Source organism: Prionailurus viverrinus, chromosome A2 (assembly GCF_022837055.1).
Source record: "Prionailurus viverrinus isolate Anna chromosome A2, UM_Priviv_1.0, whole genome shotgun sequence".
NCBI classification, from domain to species: Eukaryota; Metazoa; Chordata; class Mammalia; order Carnivora; family Felidae; genus Prionailurus; species Prionailurus viverrinus.
The window spans coordinates 98927476-98943116 of record NC_062562.1 but is presented as its reverse complement, the minus strand read 5'-3'; the positions used below and the strand labels follow the sequence as shown (position 1 = coordinate 98943116).

Here is a 15641-nt window from a genome sequence, read left to right as displayed (position 1 = left end):
AAGTCTGCAGGCCTCGGGCCAGATGAAGGATTACCAGGAACAGAATGTCTCTTTCCTTCCGTCTACACCCTGGTATAATGAATAGTGATTCCAGCATGAGGTTATTTACAAGACAGGACTCTGTATCTTTTCCTGTAATGAAAAAGAATCTTTAAAACTTTATCCAGAAGTTTCCTACTGGGATAAGGAGTAAGGAATGTCTTTGAAGACTAGGAAAATGAGAAAGGAACGCGGGCTGCCTGAGGTCCTTGGGGTTGTTTGTTTGGGATAGGAGGCGAAGGAATTCCAAATTTCACGCCCTCAACCTAAACTGGGGCATCCTGGGAAAGCTTCTGGGGAAGCGGGTGGTGACAAAGGCCAAGGGCCGGGCCGAGGGCGGAGCCGGGGCGGAGCGCTGCCGGAGCGGGTAGGCGGGCGCCGCCCACCGTGCTCCCCGGCCAGCGAGAGCTTGGCGGCGCCGGCTCCCGAGCCATGGGGAGGTTGGTGGCTCTGAGCTTGCTGGGGATAGCGCTGGCGCTCCTGGGCGAGAGGCTCCTGGCGCTCAGGTAGGTGGGCCCTCGCGCACCGAGGCGCCGGCGCGCGGCCCGGCTGTGGGACGCCTCCCCGAGCTACGCCCGCGCTCGGGTCCCCAGGCCCGGGTGGCGGCCGGCTGCGGGAGAGGGCGCAGGCCATGCAGGGATTCTCCAGCTGCCGGGCAGAGAACTCCGGGTTGTTCTCAGATACCCAGCTTGTGAAACACCTCCACCCCCACCCCAGCTTCTAGCAAAACCCAACGCAGTTTGGGCTGAATCTCGAGACTTTCTGGGAAGTTGAGGAGCCCCAGCGAGTGCTTTGCAAGCACTCCCAGGCAAATCCAGCTCTTTAAACTTGGAAGCAAAACTATTACTCATGCACTGAAACTTTCATTATAAAGATTTCTTTCAAGTCATTGGTGCTGCTTCTCTTTGTTGCCCAAACCAGCCTCCTTCTTTAATAAAGTTGTGCACCATCCCTCCCCTGCGTAAGTTTGAGAAACTTTTCATCTTTCTAATCTTGGCGCTGTGCATCAAAGATATTTGAGATATTCAGCGACTGGTCTTACATCACTTCCTTATTTATCTCCACTGAGGAACCCTGAAGCCAGAATGTCAAACAGCACAAGCCTAGTGCATGTCCCAATTTAATTATAATGAAAATCACGGATGGGTAGACATCCTAGTTTCTAAGTTACCAACTGAAATTTTATAAGCCTCGTGCAGATGGATTCCAGAAATACTGAGCACCAATTCTGTATGGTGTGCTGTGTTGGGCTCCTGTAATGGAGTCAGGCACTGTCCTCACCTTTAAGAAGTTCACCCTATTACAGGGGAGAAGAGAAGTAAAACAAATGTATCAATTTGGGTGTCCAGGACAGGTACAAACCAACCCCTGCAGGCTTAAGGAGGAAAGATGGAGCCCTTGAAGGTGGAGTTCAGGAGAAAGAGACTATTTGAAATTGGTCTTGAAGGATGGGTGAAACATACGTGGGGATGAAGGAGGCCATCCCAGATGAAAAACGAAGCATGAACAAAGGGGAACGGGTGGGGAAGTTTGCAGATTAGCAGTAGACCAACTTGAGGGGAGTTAAGGGGTCCAGGGTAGGAAAGGTTTTGAGATGGTTAACTAGGAGTTCAAAAATTGGGGCCTGCTTTGATAGGCAAAGGAGAACTATTGATGTTGGTGCGTGTGTGCGTTTCAACAGGAATCTGTTTAAACCATATAAAGCATAATCAGTTGCTGTGTTATAAAGCATAGTTAGTTGTGCTACATAGAGGCAAAGCTGGAAGGACGGATTGGAGGAGAGCAGTTCTCAATCCTGGCTGTATGTTAGAATCTCCTGGCAGGCTGATGCCTGGGCTGCACCCCCAAAAATTCTGATTCAGTTGGTCTGAGTGGGGCCGAGGCATGAGTGTTCTTTATTTTATTTTATTTTATTTTATTTTATTTTATTTTATTATTATTTTTAATATTTATTTATTTTTGAGAGAGAGCGCACACGAGCATGTGAGTGAGGGAGGGGCAGAGAGAAGGAAATAGATCTGAAGTGGGCTCCAACTCACAAACTGCGAGATCACGACCTGAACTGAAGGCAGATGCTTCACTGACTGAGACACCCAGGCGCCCTGAGCGTTTATTATAAAAGATTCTCCTTATAATTCTAATATGCAGTTACAATTGAGAAGTAGTAGAATAGAGAGTAAGCAGATATGGGGAAACTAGTTAAGGTATTGCAGTGGTTTGGAGAGAATAACAGAACAGGGGCCCAAGCCTGAGCCCCAGTGATAAGGGGGAGGAAGTCAAAGGTGATACCAGGGTTTCTGTGTCTACTGACCTATAGCTGGAGCTTTATCTGCTGATAAAGGGGTGCAAGCTGGGGGAAGTGTGTGACGGAAGAATTCTTACTGGTAGGAAATGGACATGTTGGCCTTAATTTTCATGTTACATAAATGCCCAACTTGCTCTGCAGGACATTTTTGAATTGGATGGTTTTGTACATTCTGTCCAGCTCTCAGTTTCAAAGGCAGTACCACTAAAATTCACAAGCTCATTAAATTGTCCTGAACTTCAAGCCATCAGTGTTCCACAAGTTGAAGTTTTCCCAAATCATGGGTTTTTCTTCTTACCAATCTTAAAGTTTTAAATTTAAGTCCCTTTAAATGAGTTATAGTTGCAAACCTAAGAAAAAGTAAATGAAGCTTATTTACATAGAATGCACCTTACAGGTAATTTACATTTTAATGCATCTTTTCTTTAGAGAGATTTGACTGTAATAAATTTTACCAAGCAGTGACTTTCCAGGGTGGTAACTTCATCGGATAGTTGAAGCCCTCAATCGGCTGATGTGAGAATGTTAGGATATGTGATAGGTGGCTAGATTTAGAAAATAACGCAGGATGCCCAGTTAAATTTGAGTTTTAGACAACCGACGAACCATTCTGTAGGATAAGCGGATCCTATGCAATATTGGGGCATGATTATACTAAAATATCATTCTTTATTTGAAATTCAAATTTGGGCATCTTGTCTTTTATTTGGCAACCCTGTGATTGTGCCTGCTCTTGACAGATACAGGTGGGGTGCTCAAATGCATCGCATCTCTCCTTTCAGACCCTTAGCGTCTATTTTGAAAAGCAGCATGTGGGGCGCCTGGGTGGCGCAGTCGGTTAAGCGTCCGACTTCAGCCAGGTCACGATCTCGCGGTCCGGGAGTTCGAGCCCCGCGTCGGGCTCTGGGCTGATGGCTCAGAGCCTGGAGCCTGTTTCCGATTCTGTGCCTCCCTCTCTCTCTGACCCTCCCCCGTTCATGCTCTGTCTCTCTCTCTGTCCCCAAAATAAATAAACGTTAAAAAAAAAAAAAAAAAAAAAAAAAAAGAAAAGCAGCATGTTCCTACCTCCCCATAAGGAAAGGCCCTTCAAAAAACAGGCTTTTGTTTTTGTTTTTTGTTTTTTTGCTCTCATCTGGTACCAGCTATTTCATTGTTCTATTTTTAGAGATGGCGCTTTGGCACTCAAGTTCTTTCTCTCCCCCCAGGGCGCCCACTTAAATTTCAACCTGAATTTCAGATAAACAGTGAATAATTTTTTTTTTTTTTTTTTTTTTTAGGATAAGTATGTCCCAGATGGATAAATGGAATCAAAGCTGTCTCTTTCCTTCTGAACTGTAACTGGCCAAAGTTCCCAGGGGAGGATGGCATATTACACCCAACTTTTCTACTCCTCCCTAGTTGAGCAATAAAGGGGAAAATAGAAAGACACAAATTTCCCTGGGCCAGTTGCTACCTGCTGCAAAGTACACATACTTGAATGAATCATGAGACTTGAGTACATCAGAGACCTATGCGTTGGCAGGAATCCCCAAACAAGCATCTGAATATTCCGCTTGTTGCATGATAGATTTTATGACAGCCGCACCAAAAAGCTATCCAGTCTGCTTTGGAACTCTTCTGAAAGTTCAGGTTTTATTTTTAAACTACCATCCTCCTTATCATTTATTGTGTGACTGCTGTGTGCTGATCACTGTGTCAGAAGTTCTTTATAGTAAACCAAAATGTACATTTACTGACGTTTGGAAAGAACTTCCTTTTACATTTATGCCTCCATTCAGTCTTCATATATGTCTTCTTTCCTATATTATACGTGTTAAAACTGAGGCTGGAGGAAGTCAACTAGTAGCTCAACAGGTAATAAGTGCTGAACGTAAACTCCAAACTAGGTCTTCTCATTTGCCCCCTGCTTCCCCACAGCCTCCTAGCTTTTCTGCCTTTGGAGTAAATGACTTACTCCCAGCTTAACATGCCTAATCACAAATTCTTCGTTACTAAGTACCAGCATTAAGGGGACTCAAGGGGTGAAAATTCCAAGAGGTTTTACAAGTCTGTATACAAAAGATAAAGCCCCTGTTTGTCTATATTTAAGCCTGTACTTAGAAGATAAAGCCCCATCAGTGGTTTGTAAATTCAAAGGCCATGAGATATGGAACAAAGTAATGCCAGGTAGTAACACTGTTTTCCTAGTTTGCTGAAGATGAGGCAATATAATAATTAACTGCCCCTATCTCATCCTGTTCTGGATGGCTAATGCTGTTTTCCTAAGTGAAAGAAATAGAAATTGATTTCATGGTAATGACTGTTGGTTAAGGGTTCATGCCCTGTGGCCTAGATGGCCTGAATTCATTCCTTAGCTCCACTATTTACCTGGGACCTTGGCTTTTTATTTCACCTTTCTGTGCCTCAATGCCCCAATCTGTAGGATACTCCATAGTGGGGCTATGAAAACATGAAGTTCATTCTTGTACTTGTAAAGTGCTAAAACAATGCCAAATACGTAGTAAGTGCTCATTGAAAGTTACCTGTAATGACAATGTTCAGGCAGGGTTCTTAGACTTTTGGGCCATAGATCTGTTTGGCAGTCTGGTAAAGTCTTGACTCCTTCTCAACATTATGCTTTTATTTTATTTTTTAGTTTTTGTGTGTGGTGCCCCTCTTTTTTTTTTTTAGTTTTTATTTTAATTCAATTTGGTAAACCTGCAGTGTTATTTTAGTTTCAGGTGTACAATATAGTGATTCAACACTTCCATATATCACCCTGTGCTTTTCACAAGTGCCTTCCTTCATCCCTATCACTTATTTCACCGATCCCTCCACACCCACCTCCCCCCTGGTAGCAATCAGTTTGTTCTCCATAGTTAAGAGTCTGTTTCTTGGTTTGTCTCTCTTTCTCTGTTTTCCCCTTTGCTCATTTTTTTTTCCTTAAATTCCATACATGAGTGAAATCATATGGTATTTGTCTTTCTCTGACTTATTTTGCTTAGCATTATTGTCTGTAGCTCCATCCAGGTCATCACAAATGGCAAGATTTCATTCTTTTGTATGGCTGAATACTGTTCCATTGTGTATGTGTGAGTGTGTGTGTGTGTGTGTGTGTATCGCATCTATCACGTCTTTATCCATTCATCAACCGATAAGACACCTTGGTGTCCATCATGTTTTTATTTTTTTATTTTTTATTTATTTATTTTTTTTAATTTTTTTTTCAACGTTTATTTATTTTTGGGACAGAGAGAGACAGAGCATGAACGGGGGAGGGGCAGAGAGAGAGGGAGACACAGAATCGGAAACAGGCTCCAGGCTCTGAGCCATCAGCCCAGAGCCCGACGCGGGGCTCGAACTCCCGGACCGCGAGATCGTGACCTGGCTGAAGTCGGACGCTTAACCGACTGCGCCACCCAGGCGCCCCGCATCATGTTTTTAAATGCATAAAATGCAATACATAGGGCTGTAAAACAAAATTAAATACTATTTAAATGTTTAAATACTAAATACTTAATTTAAATACTTAAATGGTGTTACCAGCCTATTTTAAAAATCTAGTGATACAACAACATGGGATTCTTAATTAAAGCCTTAAATAGATATAAAGGTAGTTGAATATGTAGCAATAGATATTTTGAAGTTGCAGTGAGTATAAATGGTATTTTGAGATATCTACAGCAACTGAAATGTGATGTAACAATGTCTGTGATTTCTGTTATGGACAGGGAGACATAGGTACTGCTGGTAGAAACTTCTGTGGCTTCTTGCCTGCAGTCATCGTTGAAGGAGACTTACTTTCAGTTAGGTTTAAATAAAGATATATATTTTTTTCCCATTTATGTTCATGGATCCCTGAATTTTACCCACGACTCCATAAAGGTCCCTGGACCCCTGCTGAAGAACCTTGATGTACCTGTTTCTGTTAGGGATCATTTGGGAAATGACTGCTGGCTCAGTTGAAGGAAGACCGTGTATATTCTTTGCTGCACTACACCTATCGTATAGTTGTAACTAAAAGAAAAATAACAAAATTTTAATGAAAAAGAAGTGAGAAAGTGAGAAAAGCAGAAGGAGCCTAGAGCAGTAGCGGTTGCCTAGAATATTATGTCTGAGGCTGGCTGTGGGTTAAAGGGAAAGAGTGCTATGATTGATTGACAATGTCTGCATGACAGCAGACAGCCATCCCTGACCTAATTCAGTCACAAGGATGCTGTGGACATAAAGTGTTAGGGAGCAAATAGGCTGTAGCAAAAATGTCACTTATTTGTGTTTGTACCATTTATTTGTTTACTTATTTATTTATTATTTTTAAAAATATATTACTTTAAAAATTTTTTTAATGTTTATTTTTGAGAGAGAGACAGAGTGCGAGCAGGGGAGGGGCAGAGAAAGAGGGAGACACAGAATCCAAAGCAGGGTCCAGGCTCTGAGCTGTCAGCACAGAGCCCAACATGGAGCTCGAACTCATGGACCACGAGATCATGACTTGAGCCAAAGTCAGATGCTTAACCGACTGAGCTACCCAGGTTTCCCTATTTATTTATTTTTAATTTGGCATAAATATATTTGAGCTGACTGATCTCCTAGTCCAAAGAGGCTTGTGTAGTTTTCTCATATATATACTCCCTAGACTTCTTAAATTGGTTAACAGGAGTGTTTTCAGTTGCAAATAACATGCATCAAATTAATTATATATAAATAAAGGCTTATTTTTCTCACATGATGAAAACTTTGTAGGTAAGTCATTCTATAGCTTTTCCATCAAGCCCGTGGTCATATAAAAAAATTAGATTCTTCTAGTTTTGTCCTTCAATCCTTCACTGTTGGCTTTATGTCCTCATACTTGTCGTGTTAAGGATACTGAATGGTTGGTATAGTCTCAAGCACTGTACGTGTGGTCATATCATGAAGAAGGGAGAAGGGGTGATGCCAATGAGCTCTCATCTTGTGTCTGCATTTTCTTTTTTTTTTTATAATATTTTTTTAACGTTTATTTATTTTTGAGACAGAGAGAGACAGAGCATGAACGGGGGAGGGTCAGAGAGAGAGGGAGACACAGAATCTGAAACAGGCTCCAGGCTCTGAGCGGTCAGCACAGAGCCCGACGCGGGGCTGGAACTCATGGACCGCGAGATCATGACCTGAGCCGAAGTCGGCCGCTTAACCGACTGAGCCACCCAGGCGCCCCGTGTCTGCATTTTCTATCAGGAACAAAAATATCTTTCTCCAAAGCCTGGGTCATATGATTGCGTCTAAATACAAAGGGGGCTGGGGAAGCAAATATTTGGCTTGTCTGTCTCTGCAGTGGAAAGGAGCAAGGAAGAAAGGGGTTGAGAATGGCTTTAGGTTTGTTGGCTAATAGGTCCTACCAGCCTTAATGCAGAAGTTCACTAATGGGTAGGGAACTGGTAGTTCTACCAGGTAAAAAGCCTAGCAGTATTCTACAAAAAGGATGTGAAAGTCTTGATGGGCCACGAAGGTTGGAAACAAAAGCCTATCTTTTCTTCTAAAGGAAAGAGAAGAAAAAATGATTTGATTAACCGGAAGTTCTGCACAACTCTTGTGTGACTCCAGTTTTGTTTTGTTTTTTTAATTTAAAGTGTATTCATTTTTTTTTTTTTTTTTTTTTTTTTTTTTGAGAGAGAGAGAGAGCGGGGGAGGAACAGAGAGACACATGCACAGAAACTGAAACAGGCTCCAGGCTCTGAGCTGTCAGCGCAGAGCCCGACGCGGGGCTCAAACTCACGAACTGTGAGATCATGACCTGAGCTGAAGTCAGCCGCTTAACCAATTAACCAACTGAGCCACCCAGGTGCCCCCTGTGTAACTCAGTTTTAATAGTACGCAGTCTGCATTTCTAGAGATGATATTGTACAGCTAAACTAGTTGATGAAGTTTACCCTATTAGCAGTGTGTACTCATCAGTCATTTGTGCAGACCTAAGTTGTCTGTAAAAATATAACCCACCTAAATTGTTCAAACACATCTGAATTGTATTTCATCCATATAGTTTATCTTGGCAATAGGTAGATGATAATCCTCTCCCTCTTTTTGTAGAGTTACAGGGACATAATAGTAAGTTGTATAAAATTGACACCCAAGCCAATGCATGACACAGAAAGTTGATGAAGCCACAGCTGAGACCTACTGACGTATCTCCTTCTGTTTCTGGAGTCATGCAGTGTCCACTGAACCTGAGAGGTCATCTAACCTCATCCTTGCTTTACACATAAAGAAGACCGATGCCCATAGAGATTAATCTGCTGATGGTCATGCAGTCTTGCTGCTAAGGCAGAAGCACAGATCTCTTCCCTCCTTTCTGACAAAAATACCAGAGTGGGTTAGAGCACTGCCTTGGAAGGTTCTTCCCAGCAGGTGTCAAACCTCAGCAAAGTTGCTTCACCTCTTGAGTCACTTCCCTCATTCCTAAGTAGGGACAAGTGTACCTACTTCTTAGGATTGTTGTAGCAATTCAATGAAGTCATTCAAGTAAATCACATAGAACAGTGGCCGACTCAGTGAGTTTTAACTGTTTTTATTATTGATTTTCTTTTACCACCCATGGCTATCAGCAGTGGCATTCCCGTTATCACTCGTATTACTGCCACTCTACTACATTAGGCTAAGTATACATATTTTCCCTTTAAATCACTCCGGGGGTAGGGGGCCTTGGTGGCTCAGTCGGTTAGGCTTCTGACTCGATTTCAGCTCAGGTCATAATGGCATGGTTCCTAGGATTGAGCCCCTCCTGGGGCTCTGCGCTGACAGATTCTCTCTCTCCCTTGTTCTCTCCCCTATTCTTGCTCTCACTGTCTCTCTGTCTCTCAAAATAGATAAACTTCAAAAAACATAAAATGAAATAAAAAATGAAAAATTTGATCCCTCCGGGGACTTGTAAATGTGAGATTTATTGTATTTTGTCTTGCTTTGCGTTAACATTGTATTTTATGCTTAATTTTCATTACACCTACATATTTTATATGTTTACTTTAGTTGCTTTTAATTTTAATTTTCTACTTTATTTATATTTGATTCACTTTAATTTTTATAGCCTTATTGCTATATTGTTTTAAGAAATTTGGATACTATTTGAGTTACATGATTCAAAATAACAGACTGATGAACATTTTAATCAGAAACACTATTTATGATATGAGTTGCCAAAATATAAGGTTGCTACCACCTGTTGGTAATCCTGAGTTAGGTAGGCCTCGACTTTCTACCATGTTGCTGAGATCGGTAGATCTCCCCATATTTGGTGTCTAGAAGTCAGACGCTGTCAAGGGTATGAATGGAAGAGGGACAAGCAGCAACTTACCGTTGTTGTCTCTTAAATGTGTGATATATGTGACAATGTCAATCACCCTGCAAGCACTCTTAACATTTGTGACTGTAGAGAACAGAAAGAGAAGGGGAGAGAGTGAGCGAAGAGAAGGCAAAAAGCCTATATAGCATGTGGCTTCAAAAGAAGAACTCCCCCACCTGTTTGCCCAAACTGCTTTGTGGCCTTCTCTGGTAGAGGGGGGACCGTTCATTACAGTTTGCCATTTTCTCATGATTTCTTCACTTTATTTTTTGCCAAACAGCAACAGCAAGTAGTTTTGCTGAGGTAATTGATGTTCTCAGAAGCTCTCACCTAATGAACACTGTGCGGGGATGGGATCCCCTCGACCCAGTTCTTGACAGCTGCTTGTAGGGTATCTTCTGTGTGCCTGGCTCTGGAAAACCCATCTTCTCTTGGCCTCCTGTCAGGCACCGTGTCACTTTGCAGAGGGTCTGAGCATTTTCCGGCTCCTCCGGGCCCTCGGTAGGAAGACAGGGCTGCTAGCTCCACATCTGGAGCTCTTCCCACAACACCAGAGCTGTGCGGAATGTGACCTGGTGCTGTGTTTATATTTGCACAGGAACTTGCATTACAAGTTTTATTTGTTGAGTTGTTGGCTTTCTTTTATGATCCACATTCACACATACAACTTTGTGATACGCATTTTTATTTTAACTTCATTTCTGGTGCTCTTTAATGTTCCTACCCTTGTTTTTCTGTCTTCTCTTTCATCTGCTTTAGATTTATGCTATGTTTTATGTATTGCTGTAAGCCTCTTTAAACCCTGTCTGCAACAAAGCAAGGAATACATAAACAGATAGATTTTTTTTTTTTAAACAGGAATCGACTTAAAGCCTCCAGAGAAGTAGAATCCGTAGACCTTCCAAACTGCCACCTCATTAAAGGAATCGGTGAGTATGAGAAAATGCTTGTTATACTCCTTACATTGTTTGGCCAAAAACACGAAAAAACTCATTAGCAGTGTTTTGGCACACCACTAGCGTTCATCAGAGGAAAAATCACATTAAGTCAATGAAAACCTCTTTGGTCAGTCTTTTTTTTTTTTTTTTTTTTTTTTTAATCTCATGCACCTGTATTTCTTTTGTCCCCCACTCTCCCTGCAATTTGTTAATTATTTGTGTAATCCTATGTTTGTTGCTTGATTTCTTGCTTGTTTAGTGACTTTTCTGAACACGTTTTATAAAGTTTATATTCTTCGCTGTGTGTGGCCCCTGGAATCTGTGCTCTGTCAGCCTAGAGGTCAGCTAGTGAAGGTGTCAGAAAAAAGAGAAGTTACAAAATGGAAAATGAAAATCTCTCAACAAAATCTCCACCCCACACAGAAATAACTCCAGAGATAAAGTTTTCCTTATCTTTCCTGATACTTCCAACTCAAATGCAAACAAATACATGCATATTTCACAAACGGCATCTTAATATAAGATTATATTCTGCAACCTGCTTTGTTCTCAGTGGAAGGTGAACAGCTTTCCACATCAACTCATGTAGACCTACCTCCTTCTTTTTACTGTTTGCACATACCGTGGTTTATTTAATCATTTCCTTCTTGATGCACATTTGGATGGTTGCAGTTTTTTGCAACCACAAACAAATCAGTGAACATCATTGTACATGTAGCTCTTGTATGTCTGTAGGATGACTTGTTGACGGTGAGATTGTTGTTCAGGGAGCAGACGTGTTTTAAGTTTTGATAGTCATTGCTAAATTGCCCTGGATTGGCATTGCTAATAAAGTACTTCGTATCTATAACCACATTCACTACAGGCAGAGTTCACAGTGCTCTTTGAACAAAAACAAAGTAGTGATCCTTTTCTGGATCAGACACAAGAAGGCTTCATTTTCATGAAACCTATCAGTTTTCAGAGCAGCCTTCTGTACTTCAAAGTTTCTTTCCAGTTGTGTTATTCGCCTTCCCTTTCCGCATCTGTTTTTTATGTGCCCTGTGTCCTATTTTCCTTTGTTGCTTTAGTCCACCTTCTTAGTTCTATCTCCCTTGCCTGGACTCCGTGACTTCTTGCTCCTGGGGCTTCTCCTCTTTGTTGCCCTTACCGTTGCCCACACACTTAGCAGGACGATACAAACTCAGTATCAAATACCACGCGGGCAAGATCTGTGCTGGATAATGCAGACAGTTCTAGAAATAAGGTTGTCTGGACTCCCAAGAAACTCAGCAACTGCATCCTGCCTTCTGGCTGCATTCATGAAGAGCCCCTTCAGAATGGCCACTAAGCAAAAGCCAGATGGCATCTGTGAGGGATGTTGTACAAGGTTGGGAGGGTGAGTCAGTGATCTCGAAGGTTACTCCTGCTACTGAGTTAATAATTGTCAAATTATTAAACAGCCCTTGGCCCTGTGGAGCCCACCTTCTGTGAATTCAAGTCCCAGAGTAGACAATAGGGCACAGCCAGACACATTCCAGGATGAACTGCCAAGTGTATTGCTGTTACAACTCACTGGGATGGAGGGCTCCTCAGAGAAAAACAAGCCCAAAGACATTTGTATTCTGAACAGGCGTCTGTCTGTGTTTGTGACCTTTATGTTGTGATGTGTGTGAGCTGCTGTCTGGAATTGGAAAGAATGAGGAAATATGTCACCTATGGCCCTTCTTGTGAAGTGTTTAATGCCTCTGAGGCACTTCAAAAGGCAACAGAGCGAAGACGATGAGTGATTAGAAGCACATTTGGGATACATTTTTAGATCTAATTAGAATTGTGCTTTTTTTCTTTCTATTTTTTTTTGTTTTTGTTTTTTTGTTTTTGTTTTTGCTTCTGTGGTTAACACACACTGTATGAACATTCGTTGAATGCTATGTTGGTGATGCATAGTGGTTAATAATAGCATGTAATTACATGTTTTTAACAACTGTCACTTATTCAGTGGTCTTTGATTATAGGGAATAACAGTGTGCTGGGCATATACATGCCCATACAGGCAAAAGCAACTTCTTATGGTAGGCAACAAGGGTTGAAAGGTTCTCTTTGTCAGTTTCCACTTTGGGAAACAGTAGTAGCCACGCACTTGAAGCCAGCTATCCCTCCAAGAGGTAAGACCACTTTCCCTACACTTCCATCCCCATCAACACCCACACCCACACACACTATGGTGCTGCATTCACCGTGACTAGAAATGAACTCTTCGCAACTCTTGGGTGCTCTATACATATCATCTCATGTCTTTCTGTTTTAATAAATAATAATCACCTATCACATGCCATACCAGATGTGTGCCTTCTGCGGGGGCACCAAGTAAGCTCAACTATCCTGTTTTTTGGTTTTCCTTCCGATTGTATCTTACGGACAGAAACCAGGCTCTTACACACCCATGATTTGGCCTAATATCAACATCTAAATAATAAAAAAATTATAATGACAGAATCTAGTTAAGTCTATTTATAGAGACTTAAAAGCTTAAAACATTTTCTAAATGTCTTTGAAAATGCGGGCATTCAGAGTCCTGGACTAAAAGAAAATTTTGAATGGATTGTCTCTCTTGAGTTAATTAGTGGTTTTGTACACTTGGCAATCAAGACCTTTACAATAAATGCTGCTGGGGAGATTTAAAAGAAAAAAAAGCATTAAAGTTGGTAGCCCTTGTGATCATTTACTTTATAGTCTACTATGAAAGGAAAACAAAATGTACACTACTGTGAGATAATAGATTTTTTTTCTTTTTTCTCTTCTGTATATAATAGATAAGGACCCAAGACTCAGAGACGTTTGGCAAATTCTCTTTGCAATATAGTATCTTTTCCCAGAGTGACTAACACACATACCTCCCTCACCAGTGAACCAAAAAAGTGGAGAAAAATAGTTACGTTACATATCGGATACTCTATTGGGAATGGCAAGGGCTGATTTGGTGTTATAAAGTTACACCTAGAGGAGAGGAGAGAGAAATTTATTCCCTTTTACATGGCAGTCCAATCCAAAGATAAGCAAATGGCCTAGGTGATTAGATGGTTGTGCTCCATGTGGCTAATCTGGGACAAAGGTTGATGAAGCAATACAAGTCTCTTCAACATATTGCTGCTTTCTCCAACTGAGTCTCCAACTGGAGACTCCAACTCCAACTTTTGCCATTTCCCAACATGAAGGGATAGAAAGAAAATTTATGTGGATATTATTTTTAGCTTATTTTACCCAGATATTGCATACATATTGTACTCTCGCATCCTGTTAACCTGAACCTAGGCAAATGGCCACAAGTATCTCAAGAAAGGGTAGAAAATGTCCTTAGCTGGGTTGCCATGTGCCTGTAGCTGAAAAGGAAGATGGGGAATATGGATACTGGGGAGCAGTTAGCCATCTCTGACACAGATAATTACCAAAGATATACTAAAAAATAGATCAAAACCTGATGTGCTAAGTAAGTAGAAGACTTTCTAGAGCAAGAGGGTTTTGAAAGAGGTTTTAACAAAAAGTACCAAATATGGATTGGGGAAGATCTTGGTGGGAGGAATGGAAGCAAAACGTTTTGGGAAAAAGCTAACATGTGGAATTGACCACAGTCAAATTTACAAAGTAAAGTGTCTTTAGAGAGGAACCAGGGGATGGTTCTGACAGAAAATTCATTCACTGCTACGTTGTATTTTCTTTTCTGTGTGCTTTTAAGTCAGAAGGAAAAGACTTGAGTCCCAGCTTCCCAGTTTGTGACCTTGAACGATTTGCTTAACTATTCAAAGGCTCTGTATTCTTTACTCTAAAGAAAGAGATAATAATATTGCTTCCTAGGGATATAGAAATTGTGTGAAATAATGTATGTAAAGTCCTTGTGAGGAGTCTAGCCCTTGGTAAACACAATATCTAGTAGCTATTATTATTAGTACTAGTACTACTGCTATTACTGAATTAGAGGAGAAAAAAATTTCTCCAGTATTGACTACGCTTGCAGTAATCACACCCAAGAGGTGATAGGAAATGATAAAATCCTGTTGTAGTAATGGATATAGAAATGAAGATGGAGGGAGTAGATCTGGAAACTATTCTAAAGAAAGCTACAGATAAGACTTACTATTTTTTTTCTTGGAATTAAGTGATGGGATTGCACAAAGAAGTTATGATGTAGTTGAAATGAAAATACCTTTCACAAACATTGGTCTTTTCTTGATTACTAAAACGATACTATTATTTGTAGAAAATTTTAAACAAAGAAAAGTATAAAGAAGAAATGAAAATCATTCATAATCCTACCACCTAAAGAACCATTGTTAATTTTTTCTGTATATCCTTTCTTGTTCTATGTGCATAAGCATGTATATGTTGAAATTAAATTGTTTCAAGTAATTTTTCAAGAACAACAAATTTTATTTATTTATTTATTTTATTATTTTTAAAAAATTTTTAATGTTTACTTATTTTTGAGAGAGAGGAGCAGGGAGAGAGAGAGAGAGCGAGAGAGAGAGAGAGCAGGAGACACAGAATCCAAAGCAGGCTTCAGACTCTGAGCTGTCAGCACAGAGCCCAACGTGGGGCTCAAACCCACAAACCGTGAGACCTGAGCTGAAGTCAGATGCTTATCCAACTGAGCCACCCAGGCACCCCACAACAAATTTTATTTAATTGGCTTCCTACTAAATGGGTCTAGAAAGCAAAACTTGGACTGACATGTGCATGTGAGTGTGTGTGTATGTTTGTGTTTGCATATACATACATGTGGCGTAGAGTCCCCTGGTCCCTGCTCATTACCAGTTGAGAACCCTGGGATTAGAGTCTAGTGATTCTTAACTTTTGGGGCTATTAAAGACCTTTTGTTCAACCTACTGAAAGCCAAGGTTCATCCTTTTCATAGGATTTCTCAGCCATACATCCAGGTGCCATTTTGCATTGCATACAATTTCAACCAGTTCATAGATTCTGGAACCCATTTGTGGCTCCTTAGGAATCCACAGACCAGGCTAAGAACTCCTCCATCATGCCATGCTTAAAGCATGTGTATGTGTGTGTGTGTATGCATATATATGTATATATG

General features: G+C 41.0%; 1 protein-coding gene across 1 annotated transcript in view; it reads left to right on the top strand.

The window, feature by feature from the left end:
• The first annotated feature begins 395 nt into the window (after positions 1-395).
• Positions 396-15641, top strand: part of PON2 (paraoxonase 2) — a 28809-nt gene continuing 13563 nt past the window's right edge. The window contains exons 1-2 of the mRNA XM_047849816.1: positions 396-545; positions 10494-10564. Coding sequence (XP_047705772.1) covers positions 472-545; positions 10494-10564 — 145 coding nt within the window. The 5' untranslated portion in view covers positions 396-471. The remainder of the gene's footprint in view (positions 546-10493; positions 10565-15641) is intronic.